The sequence below is a fragment of the Schistocerca cancellata genome, chromosome 10, assembly GCF_023864275.1.
Source record: "Schistocerca cancellata isolate TAMUIC-IGC-003103 chromosome 10, iqSchCanc2.1, whole genome shotgun sequence".
NCBI classification, from domain to species: Eukaryota; Metazoa; Arthropoda; class Insecta; order Orthoptera; family Acrididae; genus Schistocerca; species Schistocerca cancellata.
The window spans coordinates 88,913,248-88,932,530 of record NC_064635.1 but is presented as its reverse complement, the minus strand read 5'-3'; the positions used below and the strand labels follow the sequence as shown (position 1 = coordinate 88,932,530).

The 19,283-nt window shown below is 36.2% G+C and overlaps 1 protein-coding gene across 3 annotated transcripts in view; it reads left to right on the top strand.

Moving 5' to 3' along the window:
- The window catches only part of LOC126106492 (uncharacterized), a 39,819-nt gene extending 21,532 nt beyond the window's left edge, over positions 1 to 18,287 (top strand). For all 3 annotated transcript variants that reach the window (XM_049912796.1, XM_049912798.1, XM_049912797.1), the window contains exons 2-3: positions 7,513 to 7,717; positions 18,087 to 18,287. In XM_049912796.1, coding sequence (XP_049768753.1) covers positions 7,513 to 7,717; positions 18,087 to 18,229 — 348 coding nt within the window. In that variant the 3' untranslated portion in view covers positions 18,230 to 18,287. The remainder of the gene's footprint in view (positions 1 to 7,512; positions 7,718 to 18,086) is intronic.
- Positions 18,288 to 19,283: the final 996 nt, after the last annotated feature.

Sequence of the window (19,283 nt, the reverse complement as noted above, 5' to 3'; positions counted from 1 at the left end):
AACAAGGTGATTCACACAGATATACTATGATACTATTCCTATTTTTTTAAGTACAAATTATGAACATTGTCCCATTTCAAAATTGTAAAAGGATCTACTCATTTAGTCTCATAGTATATATCTATGAAATTCTAAAGCAAAAATCTATTACAAAATATAATTATTTAGTGTATCATAGATCTTAACTCAGTCAGTAGATAAGACAAAACTTAAGAAATAACATCATCTTACATACTACATTCCTGAAAAAAAAAAGAAAAAAAAAAATAACCCACAATTATGTAGTTGCATAAAGCTGCAAATAGATTTAAACTCAGTCAACAGATAAGACAGAACTGCAAGAATTATATCATCTCACATACTAAATTCATGACAAACAAAACACAATTATATAGTCTAATGAACCTACAAATGTAGTGTATATTTTCTTGTAGACTAGGAGCCATTATACATCCAGGTTCATAGGTCTTGTCCTCTATACTAAAACATAATGGTACTTGACATTTTACATACTTTCTTTGCTTACCAGTTGCTCCTCCTATACTTACACATGCAACAGGCATTTGCACAAAATTCTTACTATACTGGATCTTGTCTCTAAATTGTTCAGATATACCACAAATCAAGCTACCTGTATCAGTCAAACAGTTCCCTTCCCACTGACCAATCTTAATCTTAATGTAAAGACACCCAAAATCTGAATTACCATCTCTGTTATTAGACACTTCTTCAATTTCATTGAATGCTACATCCACACTGACTTTACAGGGTTTTATCCACTTTACTGGTATCATGCCATTACTTTGGTTACTCATGTTGTCAGGTAAAGATTGAACACAGTGAATGGATTCCATAGAACAACTAACATCACTTATTACAGAAGGAACACAAAACATATTACTGTCAAAATTACACTTCCTAATAGATCATCTTTCACTTCATTCCACCAATATGGATACAAATTTTGACTAACCACAGCTAACTTATTATAGAATGCACATTTATCTATGTTATCATCAATATTGTTCCAAACAAACTTCAAGAAGTTTTCACCTTTATTCTCTAGGCTTACAGATAACTCATCTTTACTGTCTGGATCATTGCTCTGCATGACATTAATGAAAAACTGCATTGACTAGATTGGTATTCTATGACTCTCACTTACATCATCACATGCATCACTAACCTTATCTGTATTATCAACATCATTCACAAATAACTATGAAACTTTATTATTCTTAAACTCTACAAATACCTGATGCTCATCATCCTCATCATATTCTCCCAAAAGTACTTCACCAATACCATTATTACTAACACAAGTCTCATCTCCATGATAGTCACATGCCTCACCTTAAGCTACTAGTCTCAGACTTACCAACCTCAGTTATTTCACAGCTCTCATTTACATCTACATCAAAAATATCACCTCATTCAGATCCCATACAGTCATCATCTGATTTACATACATCAATAATACTGTTTTATGACCAAGAGAAGGCATCATTAGTACATACTACATCGAAATTCTCATTACTCTCACATTATGGTTTGTGATTAGCACCTACATTACAATAATTAAACATAGTCTCCCAGAAATTTTGATCAAACATAAATAAGAAATCTGATATTCCTTCTGCTCAACTTTAAATACGTGTGTCATATCATTTACACTATTATTATTGTCTCCTTGCAAGTGTAAATTAGGGGTCCTGTGCTTGTTGTGTTTCCTCACCCCAAAACTATGGACCTTCATTGAGGGGGACTGCTGTTTCCTGAGTAGTTACCTCTATGATTGTTTCTCCTACTAAATTACCCATGGTTACCCCCATTATTCCTATTCTGCTGATGCTCAAAATTTCTGTCTCTGTAATTCCCATTGTGATTTCTGTCATTTTGATTATCATGGTACATACTTCTTTCTACTGCCCTATCAAGCCTATCAACATATTGCAAAAATTGTTCAAGACATTTATCAGGTCCATGTATTAAATTCCACTACAATCTTTTTGGTAATCTCCTTTTGAGTGCTTCAATCAAAGTCATTTCATCAGATGGTTTGTCAAGGTGTGTTACTTCTTAAGTTGATTCTTATAAAACTCTTTCAGCGTACTGTCCCTATTACCATAATTATGACAATTCAAAAATTCAGTATTAATTCTCCCTTTTCAGCTTCTGACCAAAATTTATGTAAAAAACTTTATTTGAAACTTTGATATGTTTTCCACTGACTTAAATTTAAATTTACCCATCACAGAGATTTTCCTTGAAGACATCTTAGAGATTTTCCTTGAAGACATCTTTTAACAAATTTAATTTTTTGACTGTCACTCATGCCTTGTCTGACAGAAAACTTTTGATAGGAATGTTGGAACATGCAATACCACTGTTTGAATACAGATTTCTGTAAATGCAATTTTCCTGAACTGCTGAAATTTTTTGATCTAAAACATTTACATTAGTTTGCACATTGTTTTCAATATTTAAAATTTTTTACATAAACTGCTAAAGTTTTGAAATGATAATTAAATCAAGACCCTAAGCTGTCAACAGGCATTGATATACATCAACAGGGACAGCTGAAAATGTGTGCCCTGACCAGGACTTGAAACCGGGATCTCCTGTTTACATGGCAGATGCTCTATCCATTTGAGCCATCGAGGGCACAGAGGATAGTGCGACTGCAGGGATTTATCCCTTGCATGCTCCCCATGAGACCCACATTCCCAACTCAATGTCCACACACTACATTCATAGTGCCCCTGCGAATTACACTCATTACTCATGACAGACAATCTTACCGAATCCTGTAAGAGTTAGGGTAAAGCATGTGCATCGAGCACAGAAGAAGAAGGTCAATGGCTGGTTAGCCTTAACTATATATGAAGATGCTATCTGTTCTTTCGGACTAGTTAAGGCTAACCAGCCATTGAGCTGCTTCTTCTGTGCTGGATGTACACGCATTGCCCGAACTCTTACAGGACTCGGTACGATCGTCTGCCGCGAGTAATGACTGTAATGGGCAGGGGCACTATGAATGTAGTGTGTGGACATTAAGTTGGGAATGTGGGTCTCACAGGGAGTGTGCAAGGGATAAATCCCTGCAGTTGCACTATCCTCTGTGCCCTTGATGGCTCAGATGGATTGAGAGTCTGTCATGTAAGCAGGAGTTCCCAGGTTCGAGTCCCGGTCAGGGTACACATTTTCGACTGTCACCAATGATTTATATCAATGCCTGTTGACAGCTTAGGGTCTTGATTTAATTATCATTTCATACTAAGAGAGATTAATGGTCACCAATGGTATCTGTTCTTTCGGACATGTCTGAAAGAACAGATACCATCTTCATATATGCTAAAGTTTTGTTCAATTTTTTCCATTACAGCCCTCTGTTCAACTCTGAGTCATTAACATTCTTCATCTGTCTTCCAGATTCGACAATAAATTCATTTTCCAAAACAATCAATTTATTTTCTAAGACCTCAACTTTTTCATTCACACATTTTAACCCCTCTGACAATTTGTTTTTTACCTTCAAAACCTGATTACTAAGTTGGTCTATTTGGTATTGTACCCTATCCATTTTACTATTGTTTTCAGTTTTCTGGCCATTTAATTGTCATTGTAGCATAGTAAATTTTTTGGTTAACTGATCATTAACTGCACTAAATTTTCTATTTTTCTCTGTCTTCATTTCCTCTAGTTTTGCCTAAATCAACAGAAAAATATCAGTTTTACTATTTATTTGCAGACTACGATTTCACTCATTTCAAACCTGTCCTGACTGGATCCCACAGCTTTCACTTCTGCATCACTACTACTCTCATCTCTATTCATTTTGTTAACAAGAACACTAGTCCACAAACAAATTAATTTCACAAGTAGTTTGTACTTATCTTTCCTTTTTGATGTCCCTCATTGTAGTTGTAAAGTCCTCTTTCAATTGATGTGGGCCATCATTGTTGGTAGTACCTCATCACTGCTGATAGTCTTTGTTGGGCAGTCCTCGGTTTTCTTTCTTCAAGTGATTGGGAATTCATTTATACATGAACTGCAAATTGCACAACCCATCTTCTGCAATAGACAAAACTTCATTATCAATGAACTGATCCCATACGATGCCACCACTTGTAATCTTACCCTCCCTCACATCATTTGTTAACTGTCGCTTACTTCAAAATTAAACTCTTTTAATAAGCTTCGAGAGGAGTAAAATTTACAATAAACTTTTTTAGTTATCTTCTTTTCTCGTAGTTGGCTCTCGTAGTTTCTCTCCTCCACATCTAGGGGTTGATTCTTGGGGCTGAAATTTTTGACATTGTAGGTTCAAAATGAAATGATAGTACTGAAGTAAGCCTGCTCCATAATTTCTCTTTCTGTAATTTTTTTATTGTATCACATATTTCTATATCACACTGCCTTTACAATTTCCACTTCATTATCAAAAATTACATCATTATTGCCAAACATAAAAATTCAACTGATCACATAAGAGGAATGCCCACCACTACTACATTCTGTGGTACTAACAATATTCCAAAGAGTTTACAAAATTTATTGACAAATGACTTTCTATTAATTTCTATGATTATATTATATGAATCTAGAGATAAATTTAATAATTAGCGTCATATTGTGCAATTAATAACAGGAATTTTAGGTGTGCTGAATATTTCATAATTTCAAATGTTTCTAAATAAAGAGTAATTTTAACTGTACTACAGAGTTAGTACATATTGATTGTAACAAAGAAAATAAAGAAATTACTTTTTATACATTTTAGTCTGAAATATACCCTATCATATACAAAAACATATGAAATTATTTTAGTTAACCAGCTGAGATAATATTAACTTGTTTAAAAGGTTGAAAGTATTTTTGATATCAATAACCTCTGGTGAAGAAAGGTAACATTAGAGGAGAGTGTCCCTTTACAACATGAACAGAATGTGCAAAATTAGTTTATTTTTCTTCTTTCCATTCTGTTGTATCTTATGGAATAATGTTCTGCAAAGTAAATCCAAAATTATGTTCTTTGCAGATGATACAAGCATAATTATAAATGATGACAGTAAGTCTTTATCTACTACAACTGAAAAAGTTCTAAAGTACGTGCAGCACTGGTTTCATGCTGATAAGTTAATAGATCATTAAAATAAAACAAATTACATGCAACACAGTAAAGTAAATGAGAAGGATGACCATTTATTATTTGGTGATCAGGAAATAATGAAAGTATAGTCTACAAAGTTTTTGTGCATGCACACTGGTACACTGGTCATGACTTGAGACATACAGGCTGTATCATATACATAATCCACAAACACAATTCTGCATTTTTGCACTAAGAATAATTTCTTGAGTTGTAGCACAGAATGTAATTTTCTTATTTCCATTGTATTGTACGTTATGGAATAATGTTCTGTGTAACAAAATCTTTTTTGAAAGACACTTTTAAATTACAGAAAAGAGTATTTAGAATTATTAGACACAACTCTCCACAAACACTCTGCAGGCCATTATATGTGCAATTATAAATACTTACACAACCATCTTTGTACATGGAACTTCCTGGCAGATTAAAACTGTGTGCCCGACCGAGACTCGAACTCGGGACCTTTGCCTTTTGCGGGCAAGTGCTCTACCATCTGAGCTACCGAAGCACGACTCATGCCCGGTACTCACAGCTTTACTTCTGCCAGTATCTTTGTACATATTCAAAAGTGTACCATAAGTAAGAACACAGTCGAGTAGTTCACATATAAATTCAGATTTCCATAACTACAACACAAGTATCAGTAAGAACCTACATGTAGAAAGAGTAAGAAAAACAAAAGGAAATTGAAGAAGAGGTAAAATAAGTCAGAATTAAAAAATTACCTGTTAAATAAATGTTTTTATAACCTGGAGGGATATTTTGAATCTGTAAATCACTAACAAGCTCTTATACTGTACTTTCTTCATTGCCATTTCAATCATACTGTTCTCATTGTAAATTTTATATTTTGTTTGTATGATTATTTAACTGCAAATGAAGTGCTTCTTGAAGTATACAGCATGTATATCAAATCATGGTGTACTTTTTCAGAGAGTGTATATGAGACCAATGCATTAAATCTACATCTGCAACTAGACAGATACTCTGCAAGCTGCCACTACTAGTAGTAATTTCTTTTTCTGTTCCACTTGCAAATAGAATGAGGGCAAAATTTCTATCTATATGACCCTGTATGAGACTTAATTTCTCATATGTTATCTTCACGGTCCTTTTGAGTAATGTATGTTGGTGGCAGTGGAACTGTTCAGCTGTCAGCTTCAAATGCCAGTTCTCTTATCTCAATAGTGTTTTCGAAAATAATGTTGTTTTCCCTCCAGTGATCCCATCTGAGTTCCCAAAGTATCTTCACAACATTTATATGTTGTTTGAAACTACTGGTAATGATGCAGCCTGTCTCTTAATTGCTTCAATGTCTTCCTTTAATCTGACCTGGTACAGATCCCAAATATTCAAGCAGTGATCAAGAATATGTTGCACCTGTTTCCTAACTGCACTTTCCTTTACAGATGAACCACACTTTGTTAGAATTCTCTCTACCCTTCTCTACCAAGTCCTCACATGCCCTTGGTTTCATTTGATATCACTTTGCAAGGTTACGCGTTGATATTTAAAGTATGTGACTGTGTCAAGCAGAACACTACTAATGCTGTGTCCGAACATTATGGGTTTGTTTTTCCTACTCATCTGCATCAACTTACATTTTTCTACATTTAGTGCTAGCTGCCATTCATCACACCAACTAGAATTTTGTCTGTCATCTTGTACCCTCCTCCTACATCATTTATGTATATAAAAACAACATTGGCCCTATCATACTTCCCTAGCACACTCCTGATGGTACCCTTGTCTCTGATGAAACTTGCCAATGAGGACAACACACTCGGTTCTATAACTTAAGAAGTCTTTGAGGCACTCACATACCTGTGAATCTATTCCACACACTTATACCTTTGTTAAGAGCCTGTTCATTGAGTCATTTTAATACATTATAAAATGTTAATTTCATATTTATTATATTAACTTGTATAATTGTGCTAGACATATGCTGTATGGCATTATGTCAGTTCCTATAACATGTGAGTGATGTGAAGGATGTTAATAAACTAAACTATATATATTTTTGCTCTTCTTTGTCTGATGGTTAGTAATTGGGTATATGTTTACACATGGACAATGATACCAAAGTTCTAAAACTAAAGGTATTTGTAATTCTCGTGGCCTTTAGGTTCATTGATTAGCTCATGAACTCCTGATAACCAAATGAACAAAATAAACACTAAAGTTAATTCAGAGAAACCCTATCTCAATATCTGAGGTTTTTGGATATTATGCATGACATAAAAATAATAATATTGAAGATATTTGCAAAAAATAGAAAGGATGTTTTGGATGGAAGTAAAACACGACAGGCAGAAAGAATCCACCTACTTGATTGCACACTGCCCTGCTTGCAGATGTTCCTGAGACCTGTGTGTCTAGTGCTGTTGGTTGCCTGCCTCGCTGTGGCCGATGACAGTGACGACCTCCGTGACTCACGCGGTGACGTTGTGCAGTGCATCCCACATGAGTGCAACAAGCCCTGCAACCCTCCACCATACTACTGCCCCTCAGGAGTTGTAAAGAACTGTGGTTGCTGTGATGTATGCTGGATACACTTGAGTAAGCGTTGTATTCTCTTAATTGCTATGGGGACAATTTTCCTTAACATCTAAAAAAGACCATTAAAAATTTATATTTTGGCAACTCTTTCACAATGTATATGCAGGGTGTTCCAGAAATGTTGTAACCAACATCAAGGCATTGTAGAGTGTGTCTCAAGGAACAAATTGAGGACAGGAACCCATTCCCAGAAACGTCATTTGACAACTCAACAGAAGACTGAAGTTATAGGCACTGGTGCCTACCAGTAGGTCACCCCTTCAACAGCAAACATGACTTTGTACAATGATGAACTGGAGGCACAATGTTTCACAATGTCATTTGTTATCCAGTGGTCTTGATTGATTGCCACGATTACGAGTGGAGAAGATGGAGATAGCTGCTGCATAGAAAGGCCATGTCTCCTATGAGTTTGATGTTCTGTTGTCTCGATGGATGACGGTTTTGGCAACAAGTTTCCATCTGCAGTATATTTTTCTCCTGTAACCCTTAAAAATCTGGAATTTTCAGCACATAAGACAAAAATTAATTGCAGAGTGAAAGCTGTGTCCAAAACTGTCATCCAATAGGGCAACGGAGCATCACTTTCATAGGAGACAAGGCCTTTCTATGCAGCAACTAGCTCCATCTCATCTGTTGATGATTGTGGAAATCAGTCAGGATCACTGAATAACTAATGACATTGCACAATGTTCTGCCTATGGTCTGTCACTGTACTTGCTGCAGAAGGGGTGGCCTAGTGGCAGGTGCCAATGCCTGTAACTTTGACACTCTGTAGCATCAAGTAATGAAACTTCTTGACAGATTAAAACTGTGTGCTGGACCGAGATTCAAACTCAGGACCTTTGCCTTTCACAGGCAGTGCTCTACCATCTGAGCAACCCAAGAACGACTCATGATCCATCCCCACAGCTTCAATTCTGCCAGTACCTCGTCTCCTACCTTCCAAAATTCACAGAAGCTCAGATGGTAGAGCGCTTGCCTGCAAAAGGCAAAGGTCCTGAGTTCAAGTCTCAGTCTGGCACAAAGTTTTAATCTGCCAGTAAGTTTCATGTCAGTGCACACTCCACTGCAGAGTGAAAATTTCATTCTGGAAACATCCCCCCAGGCTGTGGCTAAGCCATGTCTCTGCAATATCCTTTCTTCCAGAAGTGCTAGTTTGGCATGGTTAGCAAGAGAGCTTCTGTGAAGTTTGGAAGGTAGGAGATGAGATACTGACAGAATTGAAGCTGTGAGGGTGGGTTGGGAATTGTGATTGTGTAGCTCAGATGGTAGAGCACTTGTCCACGAAAGGCAAAGGTCCCAAGTTTGAGTCTCAGTCTGGCACACAGTTTTAATCTGCCAGGAAGTTTCATGTCAGTGCACACTATGCTGCAGAGTGAAAATTTCATTCTGGATCACTGAATGAAGTTTCCAAACATGGATTCCTATCCTCAGTTTCTTCCTTGAGACACCTTCTACAGCCCCTTGAGGTTTATCACAACATTTCTGGAACACCCTGATGTCCTTTGTCACTACTGGTGCTTGATTTATGATAATACACACCAGTACACCATGCTGGTAAATCTGATGGAAATAAATGACCACAGACTTTGAGATGTGGCACAGCAGAACTTCATTTTTTGCCAATATAAATGTTTTGTTCGCACTTTTAAAACGCTCAGGAAAGCTTTAAAATGACATTTTAAGAATTCTAAATTTCAACCCCCCCACCCTGGAAGGTAAAAGTAGTGGAAACTGTTTTTTTATAAATCAAGCACTGGTCATTACCAATATTTTATTTTTTCAACAAAGAGTGCAAAGCATGTATATATTTTTAGGACCAAAAACATCTTCTACAAAGGCTTTCAATGTGTCAGCATTAGTACAGACAATAGAGAGAAACACATATGTTCAAAAATCTGCTAACCAGAGCATATAGTAATGTGGTGGAGTTTCTGACTGAATTACATAGCCTTCTTTTTGGCAACTCTTCTTACTCCATTGAAAATCTTTACAGAAACTCTTAATGTTTTAGGATATTTTACAGTTAAAACTACATCTATAATAAAATAATATTGGAAAAGAATGGCAGACTGTCTTGGAGAATAAAGTAATTGACTTACAACTGACTTACATTCTTTCACTTTTATATTTTATTGACAAAATTACATGAGCTTTCCACACTGTTATTAGCAGTTTCAAGTCAGTCATCATCCTCCGTCTGTTGACAGTTAGAAAGGTGAAACAAAGAATCACCACATAAGGTATAAGATCTGCCAAGTAATTACGTAAAAAAATATAAAAAAGAATATATTTATGCTTAAAGACACATACTGCAAGCTATAAAATGTTATTGTTTTCTCTCATTATGTAATTACTTGTTAGCTATGGTAGGCTATACAATGATTCTTTGTATCCCCTTTTGACCTACTGACAGTCTGAAGACGACTACTTACGGTCAGAAGCTGGTAATGTCATTAATGTGAAACGCGATAGTGTCAAAAAATACAAAAATAAAAGACACAATAATATTCCACAATGCTGTCATTTCATTTTCTTTCATGTAAAATGATATGGAGATACATGATGACTGTCCAATTTCTCTGATGAAAAAAAGAAATAGATGTAATGACAAAGGACATTAATGAATTTATATTGAGAAACAATTGCCAAAATACCAAGGTTGTTGAAGAGAAGAGGTGTCTGGGATGTTCTAGACCCAACACCATATACAACTTTTAAAACATGCTCCTGTTTTGCGAAAATACTATTCCTGTCATTTCTTACCCCAAAAGTTGATTCCATATCTTACTAGTAAATGAACATGTGCAGAATAGATTACTTTCTTCATTTTTGAATTGCCTGTAGTAGTAATCAAATTTACTAATCAAATGATTGAGGAATTGAATAATTGACTAAAAATTGTGGGTCATGTCCATATTCTGAAAAAAAAAAACACACATATATACTTTCCTTTGTTTATTGCAAATTACACAAACAGCACAACAATTATATGATTTTATTATATTTTCTAGAATATAATTAACATTAGAAAATTGTAGTTACAGTGAAAATTATCTTCTTGTGATTGATTTGCCAGAAAGAAACTCACATTTGTTGTCCAGCAGCTGGGATTTTGAGGGAAAGTAGATCATGTCCCCATCAAGGGCACTCATTGCATGAAATTTGTAGGCAAATAGGTGAAAATTATCTTCTTGTGATTGATTTGCCAGAAAGAAACTCACATTTGTTGTCCAGCAGCTGGGATTTTGAGGGAAAGTAGATCATGTCCCCATCAAGGGCACTCATTGCATGAAATTTGTAGGCAAATAGGTGAAATTGACAACATTACACAATCACAGCTTTCCTTCTTTACCATGACTGGAGCTGCTGATTGACTGATCTTCACCTTCAGCAACATACCACTTATCTCCTTCTTTAGATCCATCCCATTATATTACATTCAGGTAGAAGGAGGTGTGTTAAGGAAGAGGTTTGTTAAGGCTTCTTTTAGCTTTGGATCCATGATTTTTCCCCATTCTGGATAGAAAAGCATAGGCTCTAGGATACCATATATGAGATCAAAGGATGACTCACCTACCATCTAGCAAAGTCCAAATTTTCCTAGCAGTTAAGTCAGCCACAAACTATCTGAATTTCATTAACATGTTAAAAGGTACAAACATAATATTGGAAAGGAAGGGAAAAGACATGACGGAGTCATATCAAGAAGTAATATTAGTGGAGACACTTCTAAAATAAAACACATGAGTACCAAAAAGCATGGGATGTCCCTAAGGGAGGTTAAGAGTTTGTCCCTACTCTCGGCAGGTGAATTGGAAGTTTTAAAAATAATTGGAGCACTAAAAAATAAAAATGTTAGGGTTAGGATGGAAAATCAGCTAAAATGGTACAACACAGTGCTAGATGTATTGCAAAGCAACTGATTTTCCCTATAAATTTAAATTTATTGAGGAAAAAGGAGTATTCCCAAAATGTTTAAAAAGGAGCAAATCATTGCCAGTGTTTAAAGAAAAATATAAAGGAGATCCAGGGAACTATTGACCCATAACAATCACAACAGTTCTTTCTAATATAGTAGAAACAGCAATTAAAGACAGAACTATAAACTTCAGAGAGAAACAAAACAACTTAAATTAAGCACTATATGTGTTTAGAGAGAGGAGATTCACTAAGACTGCATTGTCAAATTTCATAATACACATTGCTGAGGGCCTTGTCAAAGGAGAGTATCTTACTCCTTTCAAAAGCTTTTGATTGTGTGTGCCATAAAAATTTTGTAGAGAAACTGGACTGCTACAACATAAGAGGAAAAGCCAGGGATATTATAGAAACCTCTGTTGAAAACAGACAACAGTGTGCTGAAATTAAACTTCAGTATGGAAATACAGAGAAAAATGTCAACTCTGATTTTGTGCAGTTAAACATGGAGTAGCTCATGGTTCAGTATTAGGACTTCTCCTCTTTATCTTATGTATAAATGGTATGCCCACTGCAGTAAATGAAGAAGTAATTGCATATGCCAATGACACAATTTTATTGGTATACAGTGACTCAGTAAAGGATATGGAAAAGATAGTTGGTAAGAACGTGCAAATGGCAGAGTGGTATTTTTTGAGAAAATGATTTAATGATCAACAGAAAGAATACAATGTGTACAAAATTTGCAACAAAGAAAACTAACTGCCCAGAGGATTTTATTCTGAACATTGAGGATGCAGACTTAGAAGAAGTGGACTGTGTTTCTGGGAACAGAGGTGGACAAATTTCTGACATGGCAAAAACCACACTGATATGATCTTTTCTAAAACCAAGTACATACATATTCTTACTGAAAACAAAACTGTGCTATATGATGAAAATGGAAACCTTGCTAAAATTGTGCTACAAGATTATTTTCCCACGCATATTGTACCATATACCACTATGTGCAGTAACAGCAGATCTATACATTCAGAGAATTTTGAAACTTTAAAAGAAAGCCATTAGATGCATAGTAAACTAACACCATGGGAATCCTGCAAAAACAAATTCGTAGAATTTAAAATATTTGCTGTATCAAATTTGTCCATACATGAGACAAAACTTCTTTTAATGGTAAATTGTGCAGCACTTGTAAACAGAGATTTTCATGACCACAACACAAGAATGAGAGAAAATTTTGTTCCTTTATTTTGTTTCCTTTATTGCTTGCTCAATATACAGATTGAATAGCATCGCGGATAGGCTACAACCCTGTCTCACTCCCTTCCCCTGCTTCCCTTTCATACCCCTTGACTCATAACTGCCATCTGGTTTCTGTACAAATTATAAATAGCCTTTTGCTCCCTGTGTTTTACCCCTGACACCTTCAGAATTTGAAAGAGAGTATTCCAATCAACATTGTCAAAAGCTTTCTCTAAGTCTACAAATGCTAGAAACGTAGGTTTGCCTTTCCTTAATGTTTCTTCTAAGATACGTCATAGGGTCAGTATTGCCTCACGTGTTCCAACATTTCTACGGAATCCAAACTGATCTTCCCTGAGGTCAGCTTCTATCAGTTTTTCTATTCGTCTGTAAACAATTCGCATTAGTACTTTGCAGCTATGACATATTAAACTGATAGTCCGGTAATTTTCACATCTGTCAACACCTGCTTTCTTTGGGATTGGAATTATTATATTCTTCTTGAAGTCTGAGGGTATTTCGCCTGTCTCATACATCTTGCTCACCAGATGGTAGAGTTTTATCAGGACTGGCTCTCCCAAGGCTGTCAGTAGTTCTAATGGAATGTTGTCTACTCCAGGGACCTTGTTTCGACTCAGGTCTTTCAGTGCTCTGTCAAACTCTTCATGCAGTATCATATCTCCAATTTCATCTTCATCTACATCCTCTTCCATTTCCATAATATTGTCCTCAAGTACATCACCCTTGTATAGACCCTCTATATACTCCTTCCACCTTTCTGCTTTCCCTTCTTTGCTTAGAACTGGGTTTCCATCAAAGCTCTTGATATTCATGCAAGTGGTTCTCCTTTCTCCAAAGGTTTCTTTAATTTTCCTGTAGGCAGTATCTATCTTACCCCTAGTGAGATAAGCCTCTACATCCTTACATTTGCCCTGTAGCCATACCTGCTTAGCCATTTTTCACTTCCTGTCGATATCCTTTTTGAGACGTTTGTATTCCTTTTTGCCTGCTTCATTTACTGCATTTTTATATTTTCTCCTTTCACCAATTAAATTCAATATTTCTTCTGTTAATCAAGGGTTTCTACTAGCCCTCATCTTTTTACATACTTGATCCTCTGCTGCCTTCACTACTTCATCCCTCAGAGCTATCCATTCTTCTTCTACTGTATTTCTTCCCCCCACTCCTGGCAATTGTTCCCTTATGCTCTCCATGAAACACTGTACAACCTCTGGTTCTTTCAGTTTATCCAGGTCCCATCTCCTTAAATTCCCACCTTTTTGCAGTTTCTTCAGTTTTAATCTACAGTTCATAATCAATAGACTGTGGTCAGAGTCCACATCTGCCCCTAGAAATGTCTTACAATTTAAAACCTGGTTCCTAAATCTCTGTCTTACTATTATATAATCTATCTGATACCTTTTAGTATCTCCAGGGTTCTTCCATATATACAACCTTCTTTCATGTTTCTTGAACCAAGTGTTAGCTATGATTAAGTTATGCTCTGCGCAAAATTCTACCAGGCGGCTTCCTCTTTCATTTCTTAGCCCCAATCCATATTCACCTACTATGTTTCCTTCTCTCCCTTTTCCTACTCTCGAATTCCAGTCACCCATGGCTATTAAATTTTCGTCTCCCTTCACTACCTGAATAATTTCTTTTATCTCATCATACATTTCATCAATTTCTTTGTCATCTGCAGAGCTAGTTGGCATATCAACTTTTACTACTCTAGTAGTCGTGGGCTTCATGTCCATCTTGGTCACAATAATGTGTTCACTATCCTGTTTGCAGTAGCTTACCTGTACTCATATTTTTTTATTAATTATTAAACCTACTCCTGCATTACCCCTATTTGATTTTGTATTTATAACCCTGTATTCACCTGACCAAAAGTCTTCTTCCTCCTGCCACCAAACTTCACTAATTCCCACTATATCTAACTTTAACCCATCCATTTCCCTTTTTAAATTTTCTAACCTACCTGCCCGATTAAGGGATCTGACATTCCACACTCCGATCCGTAGAACGCCAGTTTTCTTTTTCCTGATAACAACGTCCTCCTGAGTAGTCCCCACCCAGAAATCCAAATGGGGGACTATTTTACCTCCGGAATATTTTACCCAAGAGGATGCCATCATCATTTAATCATACAGTAAAGCTGCATGCCCTCAGGAAAAATTATGGCTGTAGTTTCCCCTTGCTTTCAGCCGTTCACAGTACCAGCACAGCAAGGCCATTTTGGTTAGTGTTACAAGGCCAGATCCGTCAATCATCCAGACTGTTGGCCCTGCAACTACTGAAAAGGCTGCTGCCCCTCTTCAGGAACCACACATTTGTCTGGCCTCTCAACAGATAGCCCTCCGTTGTGGTTGCACCTACAGTATGGCTATCTGTATTGTTGAGGCACGCAAGCCTCCCCACCAACAGCAAGATCCATTGTTCATGGGGGAGGGGGGGGGGGGGGCTTCCTGCTTAGGGAAGACAAAAGTAAAGCCTTAGAAGAAACAGTCTATGCAGTTACAATACTGTTAGTATACATGCATAAAAGGTTGTATTACTGTGTCTTGTATGACCAGGTATTATTCTTTGTACATTTTCTGTACAATTTTGTATGTATTATTCTTTGCACTATTTAATGTAAAATTTTGTATGTTCCTTTTGTACTAATTGTCTCCCATGAATTTGCATGTACTTTTGGACAACATGCATACAATATTTATTGTCTATGGATGGATAAATAAATAAATAAATAAAATAAAATAAATGTGATGAACTGTGATCATTCCACCATCATGTGACATCTGGCATGAAATGGGTAAGTTCCAAAAATCAGGTGTATGGGTACCACATGCTCTAAGCCACAATCACAAAAAACAATGGATGGCTATACATGCATCTCTGCTTGCTTGTCTCCAATTGGCTCATGAACAACATCAACCATTACTATCCAGTATCATTATTGGTGAAGATAAATGGTGCCTTCATGCTAATATAAGGAAAAGAAAGGAATGGTTGGGACCAAACAAAGATGCAGCTCCCCATACCAAGAACTGCATACATCCACAAAAGGTAATGTTATGCATTTGGTGGAATAACAATGGTGTGGTGTACTATAAATTGCTTCCCCAAGGTGCAACCATCACTACTTGCCATTTGTCATTAATAACTGAGATGACTTCTGGATGCAATCCAAGAACAGTGACCAGGAAGACAGCGTGAAGTGATGCTACTCTGCGATAAATGACAAAAAACTCTATACAGGAATTGGGTTGGGAAGTTATTCTACACCCACATTCTTCACCTGATCTTGTTCCCTCAGATTTTCACCTCTTGTGCTCTCCATCAAACAACCTTCAAGAAACTTCTTTTCTATATGAAAATGTGCTCCAATAATGGCTTCACAAGTTCTGTCCCCAAAAATCATGTGATTTCTACAGTCATGGAACTGAAAAGTTGCCACAGCATTGACAGACTGTTGTAAACAGTGAAGGAGAATATATTATTGATGACTAATGTCTCTGTTATGTGAACTTATGGAAAAACATTACTTATGCACCAACCTAAGAAAAAAACATATAAACATGCTTATTTTCTTCAGCATTATTCAATATATCATCGTGTGCTGTAACATCATTTTCTGATGAAGAATCTAAAACTACAGGTTATGGCAATTCTTCCTCAGATGAAAACCCCAGTGGCTAACCCTTAGATTCATGAACCAAAATCTCACTTCAGCCATTTACAATGTCCTGTTCTGTTCTAAGGCATTTGACCATAATACTTGTGTAAATTACAAGTACTGTTTACACAGTTATAATGCATTACAAACATTGTATTTCATGGGACAAAGCACTGTTGGTGTGATATTTGTGTACATTTTCAGACATGTTCCTGTCTGATTTTCCTCCCCTCCACTGCTAGAGAACTGCTAAGGTAGTGACATTAAAGTGAATTTTGAGTTTGCTGGTCAAAGGTAATCTAAAAATAAACATGAAGCTATATGAGATATTAAATCACTATAAGCTCTGCATTTTCCCATGGTTTTAAGTGAATCTGGATTCTTCTCTTTTAAGGTTTCCCAATAAAAAGTAAAGTGAAGTGTGTTCAGTAATTATCATTGATAAAAAGTCACAGAAATTCAGCAAACCAGGCAACAATGGAAAATACTGAGAAACCAAAGAATTGTAGAATGGGTTACAAATGATGCAGCTGTTGTGTTAATACCTTTAACAAGCTGAGACTAAATGAGAAGTGTTCCCATAAAATCTTCATGCTTTGCCTTTCTAAATCTCTCTCTTGCTACCCGTACTTTCAGGCATCTGGTTACCAATTTTAAATCAATCACATATTTGCCAGGCATCCTTTTTTTACACAAAAATATTAAAATCTTCATTAAAATTTGTCTGCAGTCCCATTCCTTAATGGGGCACACTGCTCTACCCTTGTATTTTAACTTAATGCTTGGAAGACAGATATTTTATGCATGTTGTGTATTTACTGACTCAAATGCCTTAAACTCAACTCCACAGCACCCTGGAATTCCATGAAGAGCACTCAGGTTTGACAAAACTTATGTGTTTTTTGTCATAACATTAAAGATAGTAATTTACAAATAAATATATCTACAAAATTAAATTGGAAGGTCAGTACAAATGCAACACCAACATGTAATAAGTCTGTATTTATTAGAGACCCTTACAGACAGTAAACTCAGCAATGAATGGCAGACTGCACATGGAATGATTGTGACAGCCCATCCAAACCAAGTTCATTTTCCAGATGAATAGCAGATTAAGTATCAATGTATGATTCAAAAATGTCAAAACTGGACACGACCCACTTTCTTACTCAGGCATCCAAATCTACATGATTATGATGTTTTACTAACTCTTTGATGTTAGTTTTCTAATTAAGTTCTTTTCCATACATAACTATAAGTAAGCTAAGGAAAATGTGGGAGGTAATAAAAGCAATGAAAGAGGATAGACTGCTACTCACCACATAGAGGAGGCAGCAACTGACACACAGGTACATTTAAAGTAAGAGATAGAGCCAGGCAGTTGATCTACTTTTAAATGTTCTTTAAATGTGCCTGTTTGCCACTCAGTATCTCTTCTGTGTGGTGAGTACCAATTTATGATTGTAATTAAATCTACATGAAATTTTTATCATATGTATATTCTTTTGTTCTGCACAGAAAATGGAGAAAGGTGCCGCAAGGTAGTTCCCGAAAACACAATGTGCGGGCCACATTTAGTGTGCGGTTCTAGAGGTGTGTGTGTGCCCCTGACTAGAGAAAATGTGGAAGATGATGAAGACAGCTTGAACAGCTCTGAGTAAGACCCTGCATACAAAAAAGCAATGCCGTGCTTGCACGTAACTTCTATAAGTTTTAATATTTTTCGGGAAGATGAAGTTCAATGTAACTTATAGATAATTCTGAAAATAAACCATTATAAGTATTGCGTATTTCTTTTGCCTTAGTATATAAGTGCAACATACACACATACTGATGTACTCAGACTGAGCACTATTATGCAAGTTTATACAAATTTTTTGGCCTTTTCTGTACTCTCTTGTAGCATTTTCTCTTCATGCATGTTACAATGTATTTTTTAAACACTTGTCTGCATAATACACATTTAAACTCTCCACTTGGTTCATGAAACCTGTTGTTGATACATATTTTATGATGAAACACGTGTATTGCCCAAGTATTGTTGCTACATGGCTCTTTTTCTGACAGCTGTGCTCCAGCTGTTATCCTGATGGCTGGTGCATTGTAGAATAGGTTTGTCGCCTTTTCTTCTAGTCCGTAACATTAATTCCTGATATGGTCCTGTGTAAGGTAGCCAGTGTTGTAATCCATGAAATAGGTCTCTTTCACAATCACATTTGTTAATTTGTGATGGCGCTGTTTCTCCTGCTCCTCATGCCCACTTCATGAATGCATCCCCACTTTTTCAATTCTTTTCATATTGCTGATCTATAAGTTTTTCCATATGATCTCTGTTCCATACATTACAACTGGCACCACTGCCTTTGTATAGTGTCATCTGTGTTCTTGTCAATAGATTGGTTATGTTAGCGGTATTATATGAGGCTTTGATGACAGCTGCTGCTCTTTCTTGGATATGCATACTGAAAAATGTTACAGATATGTGTAATGTAGCTACCAGGTATTTGTATTTCACTAGTATTTGCAGTGTTTCATTGTATACAGCTATACTGTCTTTGAATGATGTTGTTCCTCTCTTCCTGGATTTCAGTTGAACAGTCTTCTCTTGGTCTACCTGTAGGTCAGTTATCTTTTCCAAAGTTCCTAGATCTTGACAGTGCCTTCTGTATGTCCTCTCTTACTGCTGATCCAATCACCATGTCATCTGCATACAGA